The 25282-nt window shown below is 41.2% G+C and overlaps 1 protein-coding gene across 4 annotated transcripts in view; it reads right to left on the bottom strand.

Moving 5' to 3' along the window:
• The window catches only part of grin2bb (glutamate receptor, ionotropic, N-methyl D-aspartate 2B, genome duplicate b), a 95613-nt gene that overhangs the window by 21192 nt on the left and 49139 nt on the right, over positions 1-25282 (bottom strand). For all 4 annotated transcript variants that reach the window (XM_070973195.1, XM_070973211.1, XM_070973219.1 and 1 more), the window contains 7 exons: positions 23043-23186; positions 20260-20530; positions 18069-18261; positions 6659-6773; positions 6261-6466; positions 3823-3994; positions 1257-1410 (listed from right to left, as the gene is read on the bottom strand). In XM_070973195.1, the coding sequence (XP_070829296.1) occupies positions 1257-1410; positions 3823-3994; positions 6261-6466; positions 6659-6773; positions 18069-18261; positions 20260-20530; positions 23043-23186 (1255 nt within the window). The remainder of the gene's footprint in view (positions 1-1256; positions 1411-3822; positions 3995-6260; positions 6467-6658; positions 6774-18068; positions 18262-20259; positions 20531-23042; positions 23187-25282) is intronic.

The following is a 25282-nucleotide window of genomic DNA, read 5'->3' as shown; positions in this document are numbered from 1 at the left end:
AGAGGAGGGGGTGGGTGAGAGAGAGAGGGGGGAGTGAGTGGGAATACAGGGTGCAGAGGAAGAGAAAAGGGGAGTGGGGGGAGGGAGGGTTGTGGGAAGACAAGAGAGAGGAAGTTCATTAAACCAAATTAAGGGAAATTATAAAATCACCCCCTGGTATCGACATGATCATTTGTATTCAGACATTATGTTCTGTCAACTCATTGTTGCACATTCATGGTTTTAATCTGAGTTTGCGCGAAAACTAACAAGCACTTTGCGAGAGAGAAGCTGAGAGGAAGGCAGGTAGGTGTGAATGGACAGATGTACTCATTGAAATGGGCACATTTTCCACCACTTGCACTCCGCTTTGCAATTTTCACACACACAGAATGGACCGTGACAAACCAAACAGCACTGCCGTGAACAAAACAACCTCACCAGAAGGTCCATTTAGTAGCCTCTTTGAAGCTTTCAATTGTATCACACCACCTTCATTTTTCTGAGCACTTTAAAGTTGATAGTATCAATGCCCACTTTCAATACTATTTCAAGTCTGCATTTTTTTTTCCACCAAAAGCCGTTCAATGTATTTAAAATTTCCATACCTCCCTATACTGCAGTTTTCATTCTTAGTGGTTGAGTCAACCACTTCCATGCTGGATTCAAACTGCCTTCATAGGCATGAGGAGATTCACAGGAAGTATGTATCTAGCTCCACTTTCTATTTTATCTCACTGATAACAGCCTCTCTGTCTACTGTTGACCCTCAAACAGCCCTCTCAGACTCATACTTAGTTACTAATGATGATGATGAGTGCTGCTAGCTCACATTAAAAGTGTTTGACTGGTGAAACACAAGGTGGCTTTTATTTTGAAGCAATGACAGGAAACACAATTTATGACAAAGGACAGGTCACCAAAAAAAATGTCTACAAAACATCTTTGGCTTTTTTTGATCCTTTGAGTAATGGAACTAAAAGGATCTGGTAGATGAAGAGTTGCAGCTCCTCAACTCCTCAGCAAAGTAACCAACTTTTCTGTGACCTGCTGGTGTGTGTTCCTCATGTGTGTACCATGAAATCATCAAGAGTTTATTTTGTGAAAACCCTACTTGATCATCTGTCTGTGATTGTGCATTTATGATGTGATATGAGTGTTTGTGTGTGTGTGTGTGTGTGTGTGTGTGTGTGTGTGTGTGTGTGTGTGTGTGTGTGTGTGTGTGTGTGTGTGTGTGTGTGTGCGCATGTAAGCGATTGTGCTGTACATCTACTCACCAAGAAAGGCGGAGGGGGAGACGGTTCCGTTGCTACGGGAGACCATGACACTGATCCCTGTCTCGATGAAGGGCACGGAGAAGTCAATGACTTCTGACCTCTCCTCGTTGATGGTGAGCGATCCTACCGCCATGTGGGCGTTCTTCAACACCACCTGAGGGTCAAGCACACGCAGAGTAGACAGAGACAGACAGGAGGGAAGCATGAAAGGTCAGCGGGCGTACCGCGTCGAATATTCCCGGGATTGTGGGGAAAAAACACGATCGGAAAAGTAACTCAGTGCTGCAGTTCACACACAAGGCACCGTCTTTTCCGGGTATTTAACACATTATGTTGGTATACCTGAAGCAGGAAGAGAGGAGAGGGGAATTATTACGCTGGGTCAGATTTCGACTCAACACAGCCGTCCCCTGAGTGTGATCAGGTATATTTAGGCCTAAGTTTCTGGGGCGTCGGGCCACAAATAAAAATGGAGCATAAAGGACTGTTGTGAGATGGGATATGTACAGAATGGCAGAACAAACAGGAATCCTATGCTGCAAAAACTCATGTCGCCTTGATTTAAGATATTTCATCTTACTCCAATTTTGCTTTGTCAGTGTATGCAGTGTTTTTTCTTTGTGTGTTAGACTTCCACATGGAGGTCTGCTCTCTCTGTTTTCTATCTCTTATTCTTTATCTTTCTCTTATTCTGTTTCCTACATCCCGTTTTCCCCCACTCTAATTAAATCATTAGCTGCTTGCTTAGGCATTGAAGGACATGGACTAATGCATTCATGCATGCACTGTACATTTGCAAAGCCTCGTCTTTATGCTGATGTATATGCTATTGTAGGTGGGGTAATTTTACAATACCCTGCACATCTTAACTCATCTATGTTATTAACATAATAATGAAGTTGCTTGTTCAATGCCATAATCAATTAGGTTGGACGTTACATCGATTTGCAAAGGCTGCATTGTGCTGAATGTCTGATGTCTAATGTGTGCAGGAGAGAAGTGGGTCCTTCCCTGAGGCTGCCTTCCCTCTCTCTCCCCAACTCTTGCAATCGCTTTCTCTCTCTGTTCGTCTTTTTCTCGCTGTATCTTTTTCTTTCACCATGTCTGATTAGGAGCCTCATTCTCCTCCTCTTGAGGTTTTCGCAGAGCTGATCATAGCTCACCCTCAGGCCAGGTTGTGGGGAAAAAACTGCTCGATGGATGACAGACAGAGTGAGAAACTAACAGAGGGAAAGAGATATTCAGACAATATGATTAGCCCTATCACAAAGATAAATTCCAAAACACTGCCCCTACTTGCACGAGAGTTAGTATTAGTATTAGATTACTTACTTACTTGATTGTTTAATGGATTTTTACATTTTAAAAAGCAATTTAGACTGTCCCTTGTATTCATATTGTAAAGAAAAGTGATTTACAAACTCATGGTAAAGCAGTAAAAATGCCGGGAAAAGGAGAAGAGAGTGAAAAAACAAACATGTATACCTTCAGTAAATAAACAAACAGCATGAAGAATCAATGAAAACACACTAAATTTAGGACATATTAATCCGTAGCTGTTGGATTTTCCAGCTGGCAGGAAACTTTGATGCGTTCTTACAGGAAGTATGGTGGGCTTTTGCCCAAAAAGATCTGGTTTTAATTGCTACTTATAGTTTGTTTGTGCCAAATCTGCCAAATATTGCCTGAAACTGGTCAACATTAAATGATTAATTTCAGATTTTCACTTTCCATAAATCTTATTGATCGGACATGTACTGTTTGCTTGTGTTGTCATGAAGAGCGAATGTTCAGCTCAGTTCGATCTATTCCAAAAACTCACCAAATATCACTGTTACAAATTTTAAAATGGCTTCTGTCCGGCTGCATTAATCAAATGAAATGCCACAGTGAAGCTTGGTAACCAAATTCTCAGCTATATTTGCAGCTTTTCTCATTCTGCAGAATAACAGATGTTAAATTTGATCCCTGCTGCTTGAAGCAGATATTTATTTTTTTGGAAATCACTTCGGTTTTCACTGTGTCATCACAGTGTTACATGTCTTCATGTCTGAATGCATTTGGCTTTTAAGAAACAGTTAAAAGGTGGGGATGCTGTATGCCACGAGTGCCACACCACCCACAATGATGGCTGAAAACCGGCGTTGCAGTAATAGTGAACATACTGGTGTACTATACTGGTTCTGATGGGACACACTGAATATACACTATGTTAATGTTAAGTGTACTGCTCTATTTCGTAACGCTGGGTCAATAATGGTTGTATGGTGAGGTCTGCAGTGGTCTGCCAGCTGTGAAATCCAATAATCAGCTGTGTGCCGGCAGGGCTGTATGACAGTCAAACTGTCACTCTGGGTATTTTAAAGCTGTTGACAGATGATGCAAAGCTGCTGTTTCTGTCTAGTGTGGGGCCAGGCCTATCAGGACAGAACCAGCTTACTTCAAACCAACAAACCCTGTTCATTAGAGAGCGGTGAAACAGAATCAGAGCCAGTAATCTATCAAGAACATGCGGAAGTAACAGAGTGGCTGTGTTTGTGTGTAACATGCAGAGAAATGTCCTCACCTCTCCAACCATGCCGTTCCACGTCCCATTAACCTTCTTGCCGTGTTTGCCGTTGGTGACCAGGTACAGGTCGTAAGTGAACTTGACCGTCTTGGCGATCTTCTTCAGGATGTCTATACAGAAACCTTTACAGCAGCGCTTGATGTAAATCCCTGAATCACCCGTCTGATTGCTGGTAGGAGAGGAAGTAATGATAGAGGAACAGGAGAAAACATTTTGGTTTCAGGTAGATAAAACAAGCAGTTTAAAACTAGAGAGGAAGGCAGCAGAGGCGACGTGAAAAGTAAAAACAACCAGGTGTCATGTGATGACAGTATGCAGGTTTTTACTCCAACCAAATACTCAGTTCAGTTTGTAATTTCATTGATTAGCATACATTGAAAAAAGAAGACACCAGGAAGTGAAACCACCTGGGGTCAGATGTATAAATGCGAGAATGAACTTGACAATCAATTAATTGCTTCCCAGATGTGAGGATATGCTACCATTCTTTGCCATATATGACAGCTAACATCTTTGTGATATCGGTTCCATTGGTTGGTTGGACAGGACAAGACATTATCTTATTATTATCATTATCTTAGCATTCACACAATTGACTGACAATTGACAACTGACATTTTTCAGCAGAATAACCAATAAAAAAAAACAGAAGGGCACTCGGATAGCGCAGACGTCTGCCAAGGCCAACCGTTCACGCTTTATAGTATGCAAACCTGCAAGTGCAAACTTCACGGTCAATGTTTCTTCTTGCTCTCAAGCATAAAGCTTGAACATTTTTCCTTGATATCTCTGGTGGAGTTTATAGCAGACATTTCACATTTGGATGTGAGTAAGAGTATAATTAATTGCACGGTATGAGTGACTTTACGTTTACATAGCCACACCTTACTTTGAAAAAAGAAAACCCAATTGTGTACAATTGTGGTGATGTTACAATTATTCCTGTTCCCAAAGAAACCTCTGACCCTGAATGCTCCATGACTGCTTTCTGTATGAAGTCTGAGCTATTACATTATAGGTTACCACACAGTAATGTGGAATCATTGTATTTCTACAATTGGGTGTTTTATCACTATTCAACTTTACTACCATGTACTGGATTTTAAGATGTCTGTCATTTATTCCGCCGTGGCCAAATGCTCTATCTTGCAATGTTAATGAAAGGGAAAAATAATTTATGTATCCACCCCATGATTCCAATCCACTCTAAAATTTAATGGCTTCCTCCTCGGCCCATGCTACACTTTCCCAACAAGTTTCATAAAAATGGAGTCAGCAGTTTTTCTGTAATCCGGCTGAGAAACAAACAAACCAACCAACAAACCGGAGCGAAAGCATAATCTCCCTGGTGGAGGTAATGATGAAAACCTTCATGATTACTGAGATAAAATGCACTGTATTACAAGGAACAATGTGAACAATGGGGTTTATCTATCTGGCACTAAGGCTGTGTTTGCAAATTTCTGCTTTTGTGCACACGAAGACGAATCTACACATTTCCATGCTACTGGCTCATGGAGTATTTTCGGCTGGAGAGAAATCCTGCATATTCTCTGTGGCACAGCGCTGCCTATCCCTGTAATGCTGTATGTGAGGATGTCTTTGAAGAAAGAGACAGACCGACAGGCAGAGTGGAGGCAAAAGGGGGAATAGGGAAACAGGAGCAAGAACAGGGTGAAAGATCAGTCAATAAAAGAACCACTGAGCCAGAAGATGTAGGACAACCTCAGGAGATTTCAGGTAGGCCAGTGATAGAAAAGGAGGCCACTGAAGAAAATTCATTATCACACACCAAGGAGAAATGGATAGCAAGCGTGTCAGGGTGAAGAGGCAGGGGACGGAGGAAAACAGTGACACAAACCAAGACAATGATCTAGTTAGCAGTAGTGAAGCTAGTTGAGGTGATCCGAGGACAATGAGAGACTGTGAGAGGATGAAAATGATCTCAGCTTTAATATCCAGTGGAGAAAAAGAGGAAGAATCACGACACCACGCTGCAGTGACGGGAAAATGATAAACCAAGAAACCAAAGGGAAAACTCAAGGAAATGTAGAGTAATTCATGACTGTGAGCATTTCTCCACACATGTGTTTCATTACAGCACTGATTCATTTCCTTTGTTTGCATTCACAGTTTGCATAACATTCTGCTAAACTACACATGCAGCTGTTGTTGTTTTAGGGTTTTTTTTGTAACTACTAATGATATGTTTGGTGTGACAAATGACTTTGGATACATGCAGAAGGTGACACAGTATACCCGTTTCATTAAGAAAAAGCATTCATGGCTATCATATCACTATCATATTCCTCCTGGATTCACACTGTGAAGACACTTTTTACTCCTGTGAGACAAAAATTAGAGGAAAAAAGGAAACAAAACCTAATACAATACACATTTCTTCCTTATGTCAAGATCAAACTCTAAATTCTCACTTGAGTTTGAGCTGTTTGCGACATGGCACAGTGTTCCTCATGCAGGTGCCGCTGAGCGGGTCCACGTCCTCCACAATGACAAACGGCGCCTCCTCCAGAGTCACGATGGACAGGTGGTCCTCCCGCTCCTCTGCTCCCGAGTACAGCTCAAAGCGAGGCCACACATGGTACCTCATCGTCAGAGAGCCTCTCTCCCACTTGCCAACCTGTGTGAGTGAGTGGGAGGACGGCTGTGTGATATACAGGCTACTGTAACAGGTACTTCCAGTGACAGACAGATCACAGAGGGCGAAAAATACAAACCTGGAAAACAGGCAGAAGACAGATTAGCAGAAGAGAGGAAGGAACAGGATGCAGAGCGGGGATGAGAGACATAGAGAAGAAGAGAAGATACTCACCCTGTCCCACTGTCTATCCTTGTCAAGAAGAATGATGACCAGTTTAGGGAACATCTGGTGACCCTCTTCACTAAATGACAGGTTTCGGCCTTCAAATGTCACATTCATGAGGTACCTGAGAACAAGAATTCAAGCTGGGGTTAGAAGTATGAATATCTGTCTGCAGAATTTAGACTTTCAACATTATTTCTTACCCACAAACCACAGCACATAATGGATATATACGAATAATTAAAAGTCCCCTCAATAACCTTAACAAACTCAACAGTGACGAGATGAACTTTAACATATTGCAGACTTAAGGAATGTCAAGATTGGGGGTTTCTTTAAAACTGCACCAATTGATTTTCTGGCCTTGAGGGCAGCACAACAACCTGTAAACACAACACTGATATGCTCTCACCCCAACTGTTGTAGCTTGGTTACCAATCAGCTGCTTATTTACACATCTAGCTTACACACAGTAGCATTCATTTTAATCATCTTCCCGGCCACCTGGTGAATGTAACTCCAATATTCATTCTCTTTTAGCTCTGTTCTTGGTCTCCACAAACTCCTGAGGAAAATGTCTTTTTAGCTGCTAAATGGTCCGCTATGTTTACCAACTAGTCGCCAATTGTGTCCGTCTGCTGTTTGCTGCTAGAAACCACATTCACGAGAGTTGTGACACTGACCCAAACAGTAAAGCTGTGTGATGCAGAACCAAAGCGATGAGCTAAAAGAAACTAAATCACTCTACAGAGTTGAGAGGAGCCACAGAGTCGAGTGAAGATTCTCTGTGAGATCACTGTAGCAATACCTTTCACGTTTCACATGATTAACTGCTGATTCATGCAGCTTTAACGGCGATGACAGAACATAACAAGAGTGCCCATAGAGCACTGCTATCACAGGATAAGAGGCTGATAACTTAACCAGAGATGTCATAGGGCTAACATACTCACGGTTTGAAGCAGTGGGAGAGGTGGTGGGAGAAAGCATGCACATAAAATCAAGGATTTTTATAAATATTCTGTCTTCAACATTTAAATATTGAGCCAAAAAATCTCAATCACAAAGCGTACAAGGCTGGTATTTGTAATGAGTCAGTGCTGTCAAATATGCAGTTCAAATGCTTGGCAGTGAAATACTCGTAATGTTTTTATGTGAAATGTGTTGGCACTTGGTTCAGAAAATAATGTCTGGAGAGGGCTATGTGTAATACCTGAAACCACAAGGATTTACAGTATGTTTTTGAACACATTTGCGTGGTTGATCTCATTGCATGTCATACATTTTATGTAATTTAACAAAGAGTATGTCTGTGTTATATCTTAAAAAGAACATACTGATTCATGTGTGTGTGTGTGTGTGTGTGTGTGTGTGTGTGTGTGTGTGTGTGTGTGTGTGTGTTCATTTATATGTACTGTATATTTATGTATAAATGTAAATGTTGGTCATTTTTTCACTTTTTTTCATTTTGTTCTTGCGATTAGATTAAAATGCTTCAGTTTACTTGATTTTTCCTATTGTCTTATAATGTTTCATGTTTGTTTTTTGTATTATTATTATTATTATTATTATTATTAGTAGTAGTAGTAGTAGTAGTAGTAGTAGTAGTAGTATCAATAGTAGTGGTAGTATTAACCTTTATGTTTTATGCATTCTTCCTGTCTCGACCAGGACCTGGAACCTATAAAAGACCATTTTAAATCATTGATTTTCCAGTTAATTAGGTTATTCGTGAAGTATGTAAACAGAAAAAGCAGAATCACAGAATTCAACTTCATAATCACACAGTATGTTACCTAAAAGTGAGGACACTGCCTCTAATGCTGTCATTATAATTGACACAATTTTGAAAAGGTTGTTCAGCTGGCATAAAATATGTCAAAGATGACCCAGTCTGAAGGTTGGTAAATCATATGGCACCTGATAAGACTGAGAAACATGAAGAGGGCGTGCAGGGATGCTGTAAGTGAGAGAGCAACAACAAACCAGGAGTGAAAGGTGGAATAGAGAGGAAGGAGCAGAGAGTGTACTAACCGCCTGTGTGAATACACATCAACATACACGTATGTGTGTCAACAAGTGTACAGCAGTGGCAGATAAGCTGGAATCATCTTCCTCTCTGCCGCCTCCTTCCTCACTTTACCTCGTCCTGATCTGTGGGCTGCCATCACCATGGAGACGCTCTGCCTCTGAAACAATCCACTGGAGAAATAAATATCTTGTCTGAATGCGAGGAGTGAGGGACCGTGCGTATTTGTATGTGTAGACTTTAGAGAGGAGGTGCTGTGCATATTTTACCCATCATCGTCTCAAACCAAGTCAACGGTGTGGAAAAGGACAATAAATCTATTCATGTGTGAATTAAAAAAAATGGAGACAGCAGATGAACAACGGGCCTGAAACTTGTTCAAGATTTTATCGCAAATACCTTCCACTGGAACACTCAGTACCTCGATCTGTAACGTCTTTCACTATATTCATATCCTACCTCTCACGCACAGACCTAAGTAGGCTACATGCTTTGAGCGAGTCAATAACATGACTCAAGCCTCCATGAAATGTCTGTTGCTGCATATTGGCTGGCTGGTACACTGCAAGTGCTGTAATGCGCGTGTAACATGGGATTAGCCTTCTAAACATAATCTCTGAATGGAGAACCAACAAGATCACGGCGGTGTGGGTGGAGGCTCAGGACCATCCAACTTGTTGCCGTCCTGACAGCATGGCGACCCATGTGATAAGGAGCGGCCTCTGTGTGTGTGTTTGTGTCATCGTGACGGGGTGACATGGCCAAGTATACATAACACGGCGACACAGGAGCGCGGGGAGCCTCCCCTAACACCAGGATAATGCAATGCAATGTGTTGCCATGGCACCCACAACCACAGCAATTTCCATGCAATCAGCTGCGTTGCCATGGGAACAGTAATCTCATCCGAGAGCGGCTGGTTGGACGAGACAAGAGAAAGAGAGAGAGAGAGAGAGAGAGAGAGAGGGAAACAGAGAGGAGTATTTTTCTGTCTAAACCGGAGTGTTTGCCCACTTCCCCTCATGCTGTCTTTCACTTTCAGATCAATCTCTCCATCTCACCTCAGAGCAGCGCATCGAATCACACATCAATAGGATTCATCTGCCTGTCCATTAACCTGTGCCTTTACAAAGGCTGATGCATGCTGTGAATTTACAGCAGAGGAGGCTGCTCTGTTTATCATTTTGTATCCCTGTGCTATTGATGTAGCTTTTATGTGCCGTTTGATCCCCCTCATGTCAAAATTCCCCTCTGACTCTGCTGAAGGAAGAAGAAGAAGAAGAAGAGAAAAAAAGGACTGCGCTACAAACAGAACCTCATGCGGCTTCATCACAGCCATATGCAGCGCTTGTGTGCGCCTTGTTCACCAACTGTTCCCCAACTAATCACTGGCTGTGAGGGGAATTTATTTTTTAGTTACAGAGACACTGAATCATCCATGGCATGGACACAATCCCCCCCACCACCACCCCCCTTTTTTTCTTCTAAAATCTCTTCAAACATATTTCAGAGCCATTTGCTATGACTTTCTTTTAGGGTCACAAATTCTCTGTCACTGCAATGCAGGGATGCAGATATATATATATCCCTGCTGTGCATGCGTGTGAGGTGTGAGGAAGTGTGTGGTGCACGTATACTCACACGTACATACTGTATCAGGTTTGGGTGGATGAGTCATAATCTGGGATAACTGCAGGAGACCTGCCTCTGAAGAGTTACCAGTAACTGATGAAATGTGTACTACACACTGCTTGCACAGGACGGAAACAGTGACTGCGTGCAATGCAAACAACTATGGAATATGGTCAGTTTTGGTAAGACAGAGCACAGTTTTATGGCGTAAGAGCTGTGGCACTTAGGTTTCACACTTTTGACAGGGCAGCAGGAGCTTTATACAAGGGGCCTAAATAAGATTACAACACAGTTAAAACCAGTAATATTTTGAGTCTACAGCAAGTACACACAAGAGTGTTCAGCAAACAGTTGCCTTACATAGAGGACAGCAAGAGTGTATGTGAACATGATATGAAAACTAGAATTACTGCCTCACGGTTATATACCTCCACCAACCAGTCAACCAGTCACCACCAGAATATTGTGAAGGAATTTAATTAAAGGTATTATGTGTATTTGGGGGGAAATTCTCACTATATTGACATATATGATTCCAGTCAATAATTACCAGTGAGAAACGTGCTGTCTTCACTTAGAGATTATTATTTATTTATTTTTTGTAATTACTGAATGAATTCATGAGTCATGACCAAAAAGAAATATCGTGCTCATGTGAGTGGGACAGACGGATAGCCGTTAGCCGATAGCGATGGTCGGTGCAGAGGAATAAATAAAAAAATATCTAAATAAAGTCACTGAAATTTTTAACTTCAGCTATAACAGGTTCACACTATGAGGAGAGTCAGGAGAAAACTGACCAGATTTGAATGAACATTGTCTCGTCTTAAAAATACCAACATCATGTGTGACTGCAGATATAATCAAACTGCAACTGAACCTATAAAGAAAGACTTTTAAAAGTAGAGTACGAAGAATAATTTGCATAAGAAGCCTAGTTGTAAATAATTTAACTCGACTGCCATTCCCAAGTGCCTTGAAGTTGCCACAAACTAAAATCTTGCAAGCAAGATGAACTTATGACTTTTACTTCTGTTTCCACCCAAATATAACAATAACTTTAGAAATATTCTTTGTCAGGACAGAGACTGAATTTCTGAAAAGCATGTGCAATTATGCACATAACAAACTCTAAAGACAAAAAAAAAAAACATTGTTTATTTATTGTCTCGTTGGCAGAGCTCTGACAGCACACACACACACACACACACACACACACACACACACACACACATACACACACACACACAGCGATGTAAGAAAAGATGTTAGGCTCTGAATCTCTTTGAGCTGCAGCCTTTAATAAGTGAGTCCACAGGAGCTCCATGTGATCTGGGCCCACGAGGACCCCTGTTGAGTAGGAGACATCAGACAGGCTACCTGTGGAGCCTAGAGAGACAAGCACTGTATCAGCGAGAGCCCTCTCTCATTTAAAATGTGAACAAGGGCTTAGCAGGCCAGGACTCTGACCTTCCACAGTCTGCAGACCTCAAACACTGATACGTACCTTTTTCTAGTTGTTGTAATCTCAGAAAACATAATGTGTCCTGAACAGCACATGAACAGACATTACTAAAACATATACTTATGGTAGAAAAGGAGGCAATTTGGCTCATGGTGAGAAAGCTTTCTAATAATTTCTCTGATGAACTCATCACATCTGTGGCAACTTGCCAAAGTATATTTCACCACAACAGGGAAACTCCAACGCCTGCCTTTCTTCTGACTGGAAACTACTGATAAGTGGCTAGAATTACATGTTGTGCTCACAATGGCCTTATGGCCATTTTTGGGTCATATTTCATCACCTATAATGAATAAGTTGATTCTTTTTGTGTCTGAAGAGACATTATTTCCATCGATACAGGACTGTTTATCTTGGCTGTCATGAGCCCTCTAGAAAAACCTGGATCAAGAGCCCCTTTTCAAACTCTTTTCAAACCCTTTCGCTTTGTGTTACTACAGAAAAACAGAGCGGATGCAATAAATGGTTGGACTTGGCCTCAAACATGTTAGTCTGAAGTAAACATTGACTCCCAGCATCTTTTCAACATATATGAAAAAAATAGATAAGTGTCTGCACAATTTTCATGAGATAACATGAACAAAATTCAAAGAGACATCTCAGCTCCATCTAACAGGACACACTGTTCGAGCAGCACTGCGGCAGGGCACATTAAAGGGGAAGGGCTTAAAACAGCCATTGGCCATGTACATTTTCACTGAGTTGTTGGATGATGTGTTTCTCTGGCATTTGTGGATAAGTTGTCAAAGTTAGTGATGTCATGCCAGATGTATGGTCTGGTGTCTGTCTCTCTCCATCAAGGAGCTTCTTTCTAAACTCCTGCAATGATGTTTAACAATTAGAAATGAAGAAACACATCAAAAAAGTAAAAATAACTGCTTGAATGCACTGACCATCACATACTTTATATAGCACAGCACATAAGGGCAATATTTGTCATTCAGTGGCTCCTTTAAGTGAAAATATGAATTTACACTTGATAAGAAGGAGACGGCTTTGCAGGACTCTTCTGGTTTTTGCCTTTTATAAAGAAGAGTTAATGTTGTTTACGGGAGCTAGAAACACCTTTTTTGAAGTTCTGACATGGCTTACATTTACCTCGCATGGCTGTTTCTGCTCTGAGAGAAGAAGAAGAAGAAGATGCTGTTTGATTGAAACATCGTGTTGCTCCACACAGATCTGATGTAACCTTCCTCACGTTAATACATGAAACAAACAGGAATGTCATATTTTCATTGTGCTTTCTACATTTTTTGTCACCGGGTCAATTGCGCTGTAATAATTGCACCATCTTGTCCTGTCCTCTTCTTCTACAATGGTATAGTGGCTTTCTGACTGGAGAATTGGCACCACCCAATTCTTAAGGTGGTGGATGGAAACAAGCATTCATTAGCTTTTTTTTTTTTTGGCAGATTTTCTTGAAATTTGGTTAAAATATATGGAAACCCAGCGACTGATAATGCATAAATGTAAAAATATATCAAATATCAACCTCATCATGGATTATCGTATTTTTAATATGACATTGGTGTCAGTCTCAAAAATCAATTATCAGTTGCACTTTATTGAATGAGAGAAAACGTGCATGTGAGACATGATGACCAGGGACTCCATGACACTATGATATCATCCAAAAGTGAATGTACCTACAAATAACCATGATAAAAGAAATAACAGTGAAACCTGTGATAGTTCTCACACACTGAGCAGCTTGTACAGTGCAACAGATGTGCCGTTCACTGATCCAATAAGTGAACATTCCAATAAGTAAAAGGCCATATGAAATATTGATTGGCAATGTCTATGGCATTTTAATGCCCCTCACAGGAATTAGTCACGAACAGGCAGAGGACAGAGGTGACAGTGTTAAATGAGCAAAACTGAATTCATGCTCAGTATACTCCTGTCCTTAAACACACTCATCCTCCCTCCATGTGATGTACGTATATATATAGAAAATTAGGATCAACAGTTTCTAACAGAGGAAGCGAGAGAGAGAAGGTGTGGGGGTGGAAGAGGAGTGCCAGCATCGCTCTCTGATTCAACGTTTAGAAGTGCTTTTCAGTGAGAATAGACTACTGTAGGAGCATCACAGAACAAGAAAAGAAAACGAGAGAGTAACAAAGGGCTGAAAAGCAGCGAATATTCAGGAACAAAAAGTGAAGGATCCAAACAGTCCAGACAGAGACCTTGATGGAGAAGAGGTTAACAAAAGAAAAGCATGAAGTGAGTGTCACGACGAGCAGGCGACACAGATGTGTAACTTTCTGACCCACTTCTATGAAAAGAGATGGCCATTTGTGCTCTAGATGCCCAAAAGCACAATGAAATGGCCTGTTTGCCCTCTAATAAACAGCACCAGGATTTATTAGACAACCACTTTTATTGTACCCATGAAGAAATGCAATAATGCTGCTCTCCAGCTACGGTAAAAACTACTTTAAAGGTGAAATAGGATGAGAGTAAAAAGCTCGCCTTACATGCATGAGAGGCAGGACAAGGGTCGAATTGCCTGAAGGAAGTTTTCTACCGAGCTCTACTGAACAGCTCAGGTTGAGCGCACGCAGCCAGCCCACAGACATGAAGACAAATGTCTCGTCAGATCACATGAAAGCAAACTCACTACGAAATATTAATAATCTCTTACATCATATCTACCAGTACGGCACTTTATATCAGCGCAGAGATTTGAGTGGGACTTTGAACGCAAGGCCACATAAACAGTCAAACAAGTAATAAAAAAACATCCCTTTTCCTCAAACATCCACACACAAATACGCCCCTTAGCGCCTCATCCAAAACCACTTGGAGCACATTTTCTCATTATCCTAGCGTTCCTGTCCTCTCTGTCTGGCAGGAAACAATGGATGGCCTCCAGAGCTCTGCATGTGTGTGTGTGTTTGTGTGTGTGTGTGTGTGCGTGTGTGTGTGTGTGTGTGTGTGTGTATGCTCATTTGTGTTGGAGCATGCTAAAGTATGCTGATTGTATTTATGTATGCATGTGTGTGTGTGTGTGTGCGCGCGCGTGTGTGCCCCATAAGGTCAAGCAGCCCCTAAACAAATTTGAGAGCGTGACTAGCTGGGACCTCCCATCTCTATCCATCAGCACTGACAGGATGGCATGCTTATCCAGCGTGCATGCAGCCCATTGTGGCCTGTAGCTATACAGGACCATGCAGAGACATATGGCGTTATTATGGCTTCTGTCTCTGGGGCTAAGGGGATGGAATACGTGTGTGTGTGTGTGTGTGTGTGTGTGTGTGTGTGTGTGGACGTGTTGTGGGGACACAAGGATTCTAACCTCTGGGGTCGCCACCAAAATCCACTGATCCGAATTCTCTAACTTTGCTCAGGTGAAGGAAGAAAAATGGTTTGGCTCATTGGAAAACACACACTCGCAACACACCACTCTCTCTCACACACACACACACACACACACACACACACACACACACACACACACACACACACACACACACACACACACACACACACACACACACACACACACACACACACACGTTCACACAGCACAGTAGCGTCCCATGTGTGTGTCTGAGGGATGATTGAGAGCTAACCCTGTGTCTGATAGCGCCCTTTGGGAACTGAAATATTCATGGCTGTGGTGTTATTGTTATCTCAGTCCTGTTGGTGGCGGAATCCTAGCCAGCGTGCATAAGTGCCCATGTTATTAAAAACAGAAACATGGGTAAATACAAGAAATTTACAGTAATACATCAACCTCAAGCTGGAGATTAATGCAGTAAGGGCAGGGGAGGTTGCATAATGTTTCCCTACTTCTCTGCATTCCTCAAATTCAAACTGACAGTGAAAAAAACAAGAAAAAAAAAACAGAGAAAATGTTGAATATTAGGGAAAAAAGAGGGATTAAAGGCAGGCAGGCGAATAGTTTTGTAAGGCTGGAATTCATCTAATAAGGAATGACGTCAGTAAGTCTAAGCTTTTATTAGAGCAGTTAAATGCAGTGCTATAACACGTGTGTGTTTGCATGTGTGTGACTGTGCTCGTGATAACCCCATTCTTTGGCTCTTTTTTCATTAATCCAGTTGTCCCCGAGCATTCAATTAGCTGTGGAATCTCTGATCAATGTGAACAGTAAAAGCATGCCCTATGAAGTTAAATGGGGATTAATTATTGAATACCAATGCTTGTGCTTGTTCTGTAATGTGCCAAAAAAAAGCAAAACAAGGAGGTTCAGGGGAAGAGGAAAAGAAGGATGTTTTCCTTTAAAGATGGCTGTGGGTGAAAGATAAAGATAAGACAAGATGTTGTTCTAAGTCTGAGAGCTAATGTCTCAGTTCATCTTGTGTTTTTATTGGATAATTAAACAAATTCTGGCTCTCCTTCGGGAACATGTCTGCGTGTCTGTGTGTAATTGTAGTCCACGTTGTACTGTATGTGTGTGGTCGCACATTTGCTGGATTTATTTTGATAGTTTCAACTGCACTTCAGCAGCTGGAAACCAAGCTGTACTTTATTTTACCAGCCAATTCCTTTGGCTCTGACTCCTATGAATTAAAGAAGGATTGCATCTGCTTTTCTTCAGCCCATCTTTTTTGCATTGTGCAAGACGCCCTGCACATTTTCGGTACCAAAATAAATGTCAAAGCTTGTAAAACTAGGTGAACATAGCTCATTGCTTTCTCATTTGCCGTGTTTTTTCAGCAGGGAAGATTGTCTTTCCTGGACCAGTGCTCAAACTCAAAACAATATTTAATCAAAAGGACAGATTGTTTATTTGAAGTTACAGCTCCCAAACACGGAGGATCTGTGCAGAAAACATGATGCAACTAGAAATACTGCCTTGTGGTTGTTTGCTTCCACCAACCAGTGCAGTTACATCCATTTCTGTGCGGACTCATAAAATATATGTAGTGAATACTTTGATGGTATCAATAAACTGCATTAAGAGTCTTTTTTGGTGATATATACGATTCCGTTGAATAATGTCCAGTGAGAAACATGCTGTCTTCACTTTGGGATGATTTTTCAAGAGCAGCACAGAGGACTGATAGAGAGCATCATCACATGGTGCAACAACAATCACCTGAAGCTCAACATCAGCAGAACCAACGAGCTGGTGGTGACTGCAATGTTTCAAATATGGATGTTGCTACAAAGAAGCTACAGATTGTGAAAGGTGGTGGCTTCACACACATCTTGAACCCGGCAGCACAGAAGATCTAAACAATCAGCACAGTTTGATGGTGGACACCAAAGATTAGAGTCATCAATCCAGTGTCTGATCAAATGTGTATGTATCAAATATGGTCACAATCTGCCCTTCTGTTCCTGATATATGGTGTTGAATATTTGCCAGAAATGTGCTTCTGCAGAACATTATGATGTCACAGTGAGGGGAAATTCTTGACCTTTGACCACAAAAATCTAATCATTTCATCCTTGAGTCCACATGGACATTTGTGCCAAATTTGAAGAAATTCTTTGAAGAGGTTGCCGAGATACCATGTTCACGAGAATGGAACAACTGTGAGGTGACTCTTGGCAAAGCCCCCCTCCACTTACTGTTGCTTGCCCTGTCAAGTTTCCCATCGTGGCATGACACATAAGCAATGTGCAATGATAACAATGGCAGACTACATCAATTGTCATAATTATACCTAACGACGGAGCGACGGAGGTTGTTCTTGGTCTGAACATGGCCTTAGTGCAAGTATAGTCGAGTCAAAAAAAAACCATAAGCAGTACAATGGTTTGAATTCTGTGTTAATGTTCATATTTTCAAATGATTTTCACTTTTATAAGAGAAAAGGATTTGAAGATGAGGAATCACTGATGCCTCTATCATTACTGTCAACACGGCTGTAGCAGCAACGTGGTTCCATCAACATGTCATTCTAAGGTAACCTGTTATGAAATAATGTAGCTGGCTGATGACAACCCCCTTGCCTTTGGAAATAAGGCTTTGTTACTACCGTAGTTAGTAAGCTAGTTAGCCTGGCATGCACAAACACACAGCTTAATCCATTCCTTACATGTTTGCTGCTGTGCTTTTAATTATGTAAAGGCCCATGTGTAACACTTCAGCTTGTAGAGACAGGCATAGCTCCAGTTGGTATGCTGCACAATATGTTTAGGGGAAAGATTTTGCTTCCACATTTTCAGTCTACTTTACCCATATTTGTATTTGTCTGTCCCAGCCCCTCTGCCCAGATTTCCCCTGACCACACATGCCCCTAACATTGACTCACTTCAGTATTTCCTTGGAGTGGCCGGTGTTTGAGCTCTTTTTGTCAGGTGTCCCGAGGCAGCTAGACTTCAGCAGGGTGTGTGGCCCCCGATCCAGCATCATGGTGGAGGTCGCCGTGGCAATGACAGCCACTGCATCACGTACCCTGGCCTCGATGTTGTAGTCCCATTCGTCATATGACACTGAGATAAGCCCTGGGAAAGAGAGAGCGAAATGGAGTGAGGAGAGAGGAAGGTATGTATTTCCATAGCAGGAAAAGAAATATGGAGAAGGATGAAAAAGGAGGACGGAGACAGACAGAGAAGTGTGAGGAGGAGCAGGAGGATACAAACAGGCAAGCAGAGGCAGGATGCAGAGAAAAATTGCTGGAGGGGGAAAAGATGTTACAAAATGAAAATGTTTTAGCGGAAGCTGAAAAGTGGCAAAACACTGAGGCAGAATTAAGAACGCAATCATACCTACAATATTTGTACATGTCATGTTCTAAACCAGAGTAGACCTGTTTACTTTGCTGTTTAAAAAAAGTCATAATGGTTGAAGACACATGAATCAACAGCTGAATATGAGCGTCAGTCGAGACTGTGGTCATCGCTCAGCTCATTTTGTTATGCTTGGCTGTTCAAGCATGAGGAACTGCTGGCTATCAGATGTCAGCATCCATTTCTTACACCCATAAACAACTGCGTTTTCGGGTCACTTTCCACAGCTGGTTTGGATTATGTGTCCGCATTTGGAGCCTGCACCATAAATCTAATGGAAACCTGCATTTTCAGGAAGCTTTGGTGTTGAAAAGTGAGGGCAAATGCTTCAAATGAACTGCTTCAAACACGCTTGGTGAGGGCGAGAGCCACTGCAAAATAACAAAGGGGTTTCTTTGCTGCCTGCCCTGATTCCCTGGAGAGATCGTTTCAAAACAACATGCTCATAATGATGGACTCCAGTGAGGCCAAAACTCAGACAATTATTAGAACTGATTGTCCACAATATAAAAACAATGCTTGTCAGTCCACATTCATCTCATATGCACATGGGGCATTGCATAAAAAGTCAACATAGAACTCCAAAACCAATGATAAACTCCCTTACCTGAGGTTAACAGAAATCAGTATGCACTCTGGCACTGACTGACTCACTGTAGTGCAAATACACCAGGAGAACATTTGCATATATGCAAACAAGCTCATCTGTCACTTCAATGTTTTTTTTGTTTTGTTTTTTTCTGTTAAATGAATTTACTGCACAATAATGTAATACAGATTACAGACAGAACAGCAGAGGAGCTGCTAAATTGACCCCTCTGGTTTAAGGTTGATACAGTTCTTCAATAGAGTTATGCAATCTGCATATGATGAAATTCAAAGTACTTTAAAATTATATTGACATAAATCAGTGATATAATATACTGATATGTTGACTGATAAGTCAAGGCCACTGTAAACTCCAGTACTTCCAAAAATATTAAGATTCAGGATGTTAAGTGTCACTTTTTCACTGGGGATGCATCAATACAAGTCTTTCTCTCCTGATACTGATTCCGAGCCCGAATCCAAACCACCAATCCCATACCAGCACCCTCTTTTCCCCACATTTCTAATCTGTAAACATCACTGTGGGAAAGTCTTTGGGAATTCTTTAATGTACAGTAACCTAAGATCAGGGATTTCTGTGGCTCAGTGATGACATTAAGCGCCGTTGAGACAGGACGGTAGAGAGATGAGGGGACAAAAATAAAGATCGACTTATTTTAATGTTCCACCCAGGCTAAGTTTGGATAAAGAGCAATGCTTCATAACAAATAGTGAAACCTGTTAATGAACAGCACTAAATGACCAACCCCCCCCCCCCCCAAAAAAATAAATAAATAAATAAAAACCATACTTCATCATTTGTGGTTCACTTTAGAGTGAGTAATAAGACAGAAAGAAAACAACTGTACAGGTTGATTGTGTAAGCAGGTCATTACGACCCATATGTACGTTCAATCTTAGGCAGCGACCTCTATTGGCCATAGTAAAGTCAACGTTGACTTAACTTACATACCACCACATAAATTATTTTAACCCAAATCACGACTTGTCCTAAACCACACTGCTCTGTGTACGGGATGAATTTAGACATCTGAAGACTGACTAGCACTTGGATCTAAGTTAAAGTTTATCTTTATGAAACTGTCCCCTGGTGTTCGGGTGTACCTGTAGGGAAGACAGAAGGAACATGGTCTGCATCTCCAGCCACCAGCGAGGGCACGATCCAGGTGAAGCCATAACCTGTGAGACCCACAGAATGGGCCACCTCGAAGATAGTGGAAGCCTCCTCTTTTGTGCAATAGAGCAGAATAACAGGACTCTGCAGTTTCTTCAGCTGGTTCTGGATCTTAGAGTCTCCATCATCCACTGACATATCCAGTAGGAGGACTTCTTCTAGCTCCCAGCCCACAAAGCTGTTGTCGATGGTACTGCGGACCTAGATAGGAAAGGGAGTAGTGATTTTAAAAAGTGTAGGCTGCATACATACAGTGGGGTTGAGAAGAAGAGATGCTGGAACAAAACTGACTGAGATGTCTCCTCCTCCGGCTCCCAGATTGCAAAAATGTTCTGTCTTTACACATCTCGTGGGAGTAGGACCCACCGGTCGATTTTTTTTTTAAATGTAACAAAAGCGAGATTAGGTAATCTCCTTTCCCAGATCTTAAAGCTATATCCAAATACACCTGGAGGAAGCTCTCATAGAGGTAGTGTCGATATAATTTTTCTATGGGTACTTTTAATCCCAGAGCACAACACCACAGGGTTATTAGATTATGTGCAACAAGAAGTGAATTGTAGGATTGTAGATCCCCAAAACCTTTAGTTTCCTTTCAGAGAAACTCTTAGGAGCAAAGCTAAATTTTAGACTACAAGAAAGGTGAAGGCTACAAGAAAATCAGCAAAGCGTTGCTTATCAGTCAGAATACTGTAGCAAAAGTGATACAAAAATACTGCAACCATCTCACGTCCAGGCTGTCCACGAAAGTTCACACCTCGACAGGAGCATTTTCTGATGAGAAGGGTTGAAGAAAATCGACATGCAAGTTCACCACAGTTAGCTAAAGAAGTAGAATGCCAAACTAGGGTGACTGTTTCCCGTGACACAGTACGGCGAACACTGCAGAGGAACGGCATGCATGGGTGTCGTCCACGAAGGAAGCCTCTCCTAAAGCCCATGCACAAAAAAGCCCGCCTAGAATTTGCCAGGGCTCATGCTGAAAAAGATGAAGACTACTGGGACTCTATACTCTATACTCTTTTCCAACATGACAGTGATCCAAAACACACATCTATGGCCACTGTTGCATTTCTGAAGAAGAACAGGGTGAAAGTGATTCAGTGGCCAAGTACGTCTCCTGATCTGAACCCAATCGAACACTTGAAGAATGGAAAAAGATAGATGTTGCAATATGTCACCAACTTGTTCATTCCATGCCTAGAAGACTTGGTGCTGTCCGTAAAAATCATGGAGGTCATACAAAATACTAGATGTAGTAGTTTTTGTTGTGGGGTGTATTCATTTTTGCATCAATTTGAGTAAAACTGAAGATTTTGTGATCTAAGTTATATTATTAACCTTCTTTCATGTTATGAGTTTGAACAAATGTTCTATTAAAATTTTGGAAATTGTTCCTGTGTTCAATGAGATATTGATTAAAATCTTACTTTTCAAAGGGGGTGTACTCATTTATGCTGAGCACTGTGTATACACACACACACACACACACACACACACACACACACACACACACACACACACACACACACACGGCTTTTAGATTAAATAAATATTTTTTGTTTTTTGTATTTCAGGGTCAATAACTGTTCCTTACGTGAATCAGTGCAAAGGGAGATAAGACAGATCTTATATTTTATGTGTATTATATCCCGTTACAACACTCATTTTCCTTATATTGAAAGAAGAAAAACAAACACTGCATCTTATATGTGTGCTTGATTTCTGCTTCAGAAAGGACAGTAGGCTAGAATGAAGTTTAATATTATAACTGGCTGCACAGATATGACCTGCAAGTTTATCTTGCTGCTTCATTCATATTTAGCAGAATAAACTATTGAAAGCAATATTAGACTCTATACATTATATACATTCAACATAAAGCTAATTTGATTCCAGTAAAATGCCCCTCAGCAGAGTATAGACACTAAATATCCTCATTTATAACCCTCATTTAGATGATGACCACACTGTTGCTCTAACTTTGTTCAAAGAAAACAATGCTATTGCTGCAATATTATTAAGAAATATGATTTGCTGATTTTCAATAACTTTTCATTCTTTTCAGATATGTGTTTGATGTTCAAAGTTATTCAGGATCTCATGCCATCCTCCTTAAAGAGTCTGTTCTCAGCCCTGGAGATAAGGAGGCTGAAGCCTCACTGAGAAGCTGCATTCAAAAAGACGTGTTCGGCCAATCTTCCTTTTCCATTAAAGCAATCAGAAAATGGAGCTGGCTACCCACTTATATCAGAGTCTGCCAAACCTTATCATTTTCAAAAGCTTGAAATTACGTCTTAAAACCAGACAATCGTGTCCTCAGAAATAGTTGCTTTTTGTTCATATCATCTCATCCATTGTACATAGTCAGAGCTAGGTTAACAATAAAATAAACAATTAAAAAAATGAAAAGATAAATTACAAATCTTAACAAATGATTAGAAAACAACGTGAAAACCATTGTGTTTGTCAGGCCCCTTATAATGGGTCCCCAAAAGACAAAAGTAATAATACGTAATGTGAACTGAATCCATGGTTGGAAAAGTTTACAGCCATTAGCTGTATTAGCTGTATAAGTATGCTACTTGTGGTCAGTAGCAATGTGGCAGAACTGGCATACACATGTACTGCTTTATGCCTGCTGTATTCAGTACATACTGTATATTCCACGTAGTATGTCTTCATCAAAGTGTCTGTGCATGTGTTTATTTACCTTGTTGACAAAGTCCTGGTAGCCAGGGTAGTACGTGGTGACTATGGAGAAGATGTACCAGTCATATTCCTCCATGATGTTCAACATGACAGAGGCCTGCTGCTCAATGGACGGACCAAACTGGAAAAACATGGAGTGGTCGTCCTGGAAACCAGAGACACGCAGCCAATCAGCAAACAAGGTCATGAGTCATACAGTATGAGAGAGAACTGGAAGGTAGGGCACAGATGATTATGGAGCGTGTCCAGCTACTGCACGCCTCAGGAACAAATATAGTCCTTTTTATAACTTGCACTTGTGCATCTGCTGTTTTTTCTATGTAACTGAACTGAAGACTAGTAACAATGTGATATGTTTTTCAGAAATCTGCTGTACTTCTGATATTTTAATCAGACTTTTACTTCTGTGCAAAGTCAAAAGAGGTTTTCCTACCACTTACAGTATGAATATTCAAATTTAGTAACATTTAGTATGCTGTGAAGAGAATAACAGGTAACATGGCCTCCTGGTTCAATGATATATAATGCAGGGTACCAAATGTGTGGACAGATAACTGTCAAAGGATTTTTTTTCTCCAAGGAGAGAAGAAGAAGAGGCCAAGTATGAGCCTGATGTCTGGTGCCATGGATTGGTCAAGGTCAGTCACAGTCATCCATGTAAAACTGCCAAGCAACTCATCGTGACGTAGAAGTCAAGATGGATTATTCACAAACGTTAGTGACTGGAGGCGACATGGCAGACGGGCTGTAATGAGAACAGCATCGTGGCACGGGTCCTCTGTGTGCACAGAATGAACTACAGTGTTGAAAGGTGATGGGTGTTAGGTCATGTGTAAACACTTTGTACTGTTTCACTGTTTCATAGTCTTCATCACTCAAGAAGTCAAATAAATGTTTGGATTAACAGAGGCAAATGAGTCGAATGAGATTATCGACACCACTCTCATGTTTGTGTGATAATACAGAACTGCAGCACATTATCTTATCTTGGCATGAAAACTGGAAAGGGACAAGCAGCTAGCCTAGCTCTGTTCAAATTGAGGAGTCTACAGTCGTGCTAGTGGTGTTAGTACCAAATTTCACTGCAATCGATCTAGTAGTTGGGCATTTCACTCAAAAAACCTCATGACTGAGCTAGATGAAAAGTTAGGGGACGAAGAGTAATTAGGATTCTTCCTCTGGACACTATGAATGTCTGCACAAAAATCCACTCAGCAGGGGCAGCTGGCGCATAGTGAGCCATAGTCACCCTCCTAAAGCCAGATGAAAAAGAGAGAGAGAAAAGAGTGTATTTTGCCAGTCTTAATATTATTGTCCAATCAGCAGTCTGAATATCACTTTCCAACCAGAAGCCCCACCCCCTTGGGGCCATTTCAGTCAGATTGAAAATCACCCCAGACACTCTCATAGACTTACATGTTGAGTTTTTTTTTTTTTTGTTTTGTTTTGTTTTGTTTGTTTTTTTTTAAATTTTGGACCCTACAATTCATTTCCATGGGCTCTGGGAGGGCTTTCTCTGAAGTGATTTCGTTATACACACTGATGCGTGCTCGGACAATACGCACAGCACGCAAAAAAAAAAGAAAAAAACAGAAAGAAAAAAGATACTCACACGTGTCAGGACTCGGGAGACTGCAAGATCGGCATGGCTAGCAACTGGAACTCCATCATTTCATTAAGGGAATTATCATTCAGTCGTCGAAGTAATGTTGATAAATTGGCTATTAAAGAATTGGGACCACCCAGACCAAATTTAAATATCTAGCAGGTGTCAACAAAAGTGGGGAAAACATACAGTCGCGGATTTTCCTGGAGCTGGTACGAGCGGAAAACATGGCTAGCAGGATGTGAAGTGGCTAACGCTCTTTTCTGCTACCACTGTGTCCTAATTCACCCTGATGCCAACACAGACACTGCCTGGACAAAGACAGGTGTCGCTGATATGCACCATCTCTTGGAAAAGGTGAAGAAACATGAAGCATGCTGCCTAAATATTTCGGCCTTTGGGAGAGTAAACATTGCAACACAGTTGGATGAGAGCTAGAGGATCACTGTATGTTGTCACAACGATGAGGTGAGCAAGAACCGGCATATCCTAGGCCATGTTTTGTTTTAAGTGTTTTATAGTGGAACCTAATTTATTGTATTTGAGACATTTAACATGATATAGCTATACAAAAATACTGCACAGTATGTACAATTTATGTCTGGTGTTGCCATCTAGTGGTTGAACAAGAAAAC

This window comes from Chaetodon trifascialis, chromosome 2 (genome assembly GCF_039877785.1).
Source record: "Chaetodon trifascialis isolate fChaTrf1 chromosome 2, fChaTrf1.hap1, whole genome shotgun sequence".
Taxonomy (NCBI): domain Eukaryota; kingdom Metazoa; phylum Chordata; class Actinopteri; order Chaetodontiformes; family Chaetodontidae; genus Chaetodon; species Chaetodon trifascialis.
Note: the sequence above shows the minus strand (reverse complement) of the source record. Positions and strands in the feature narration are given on the sequence as shown.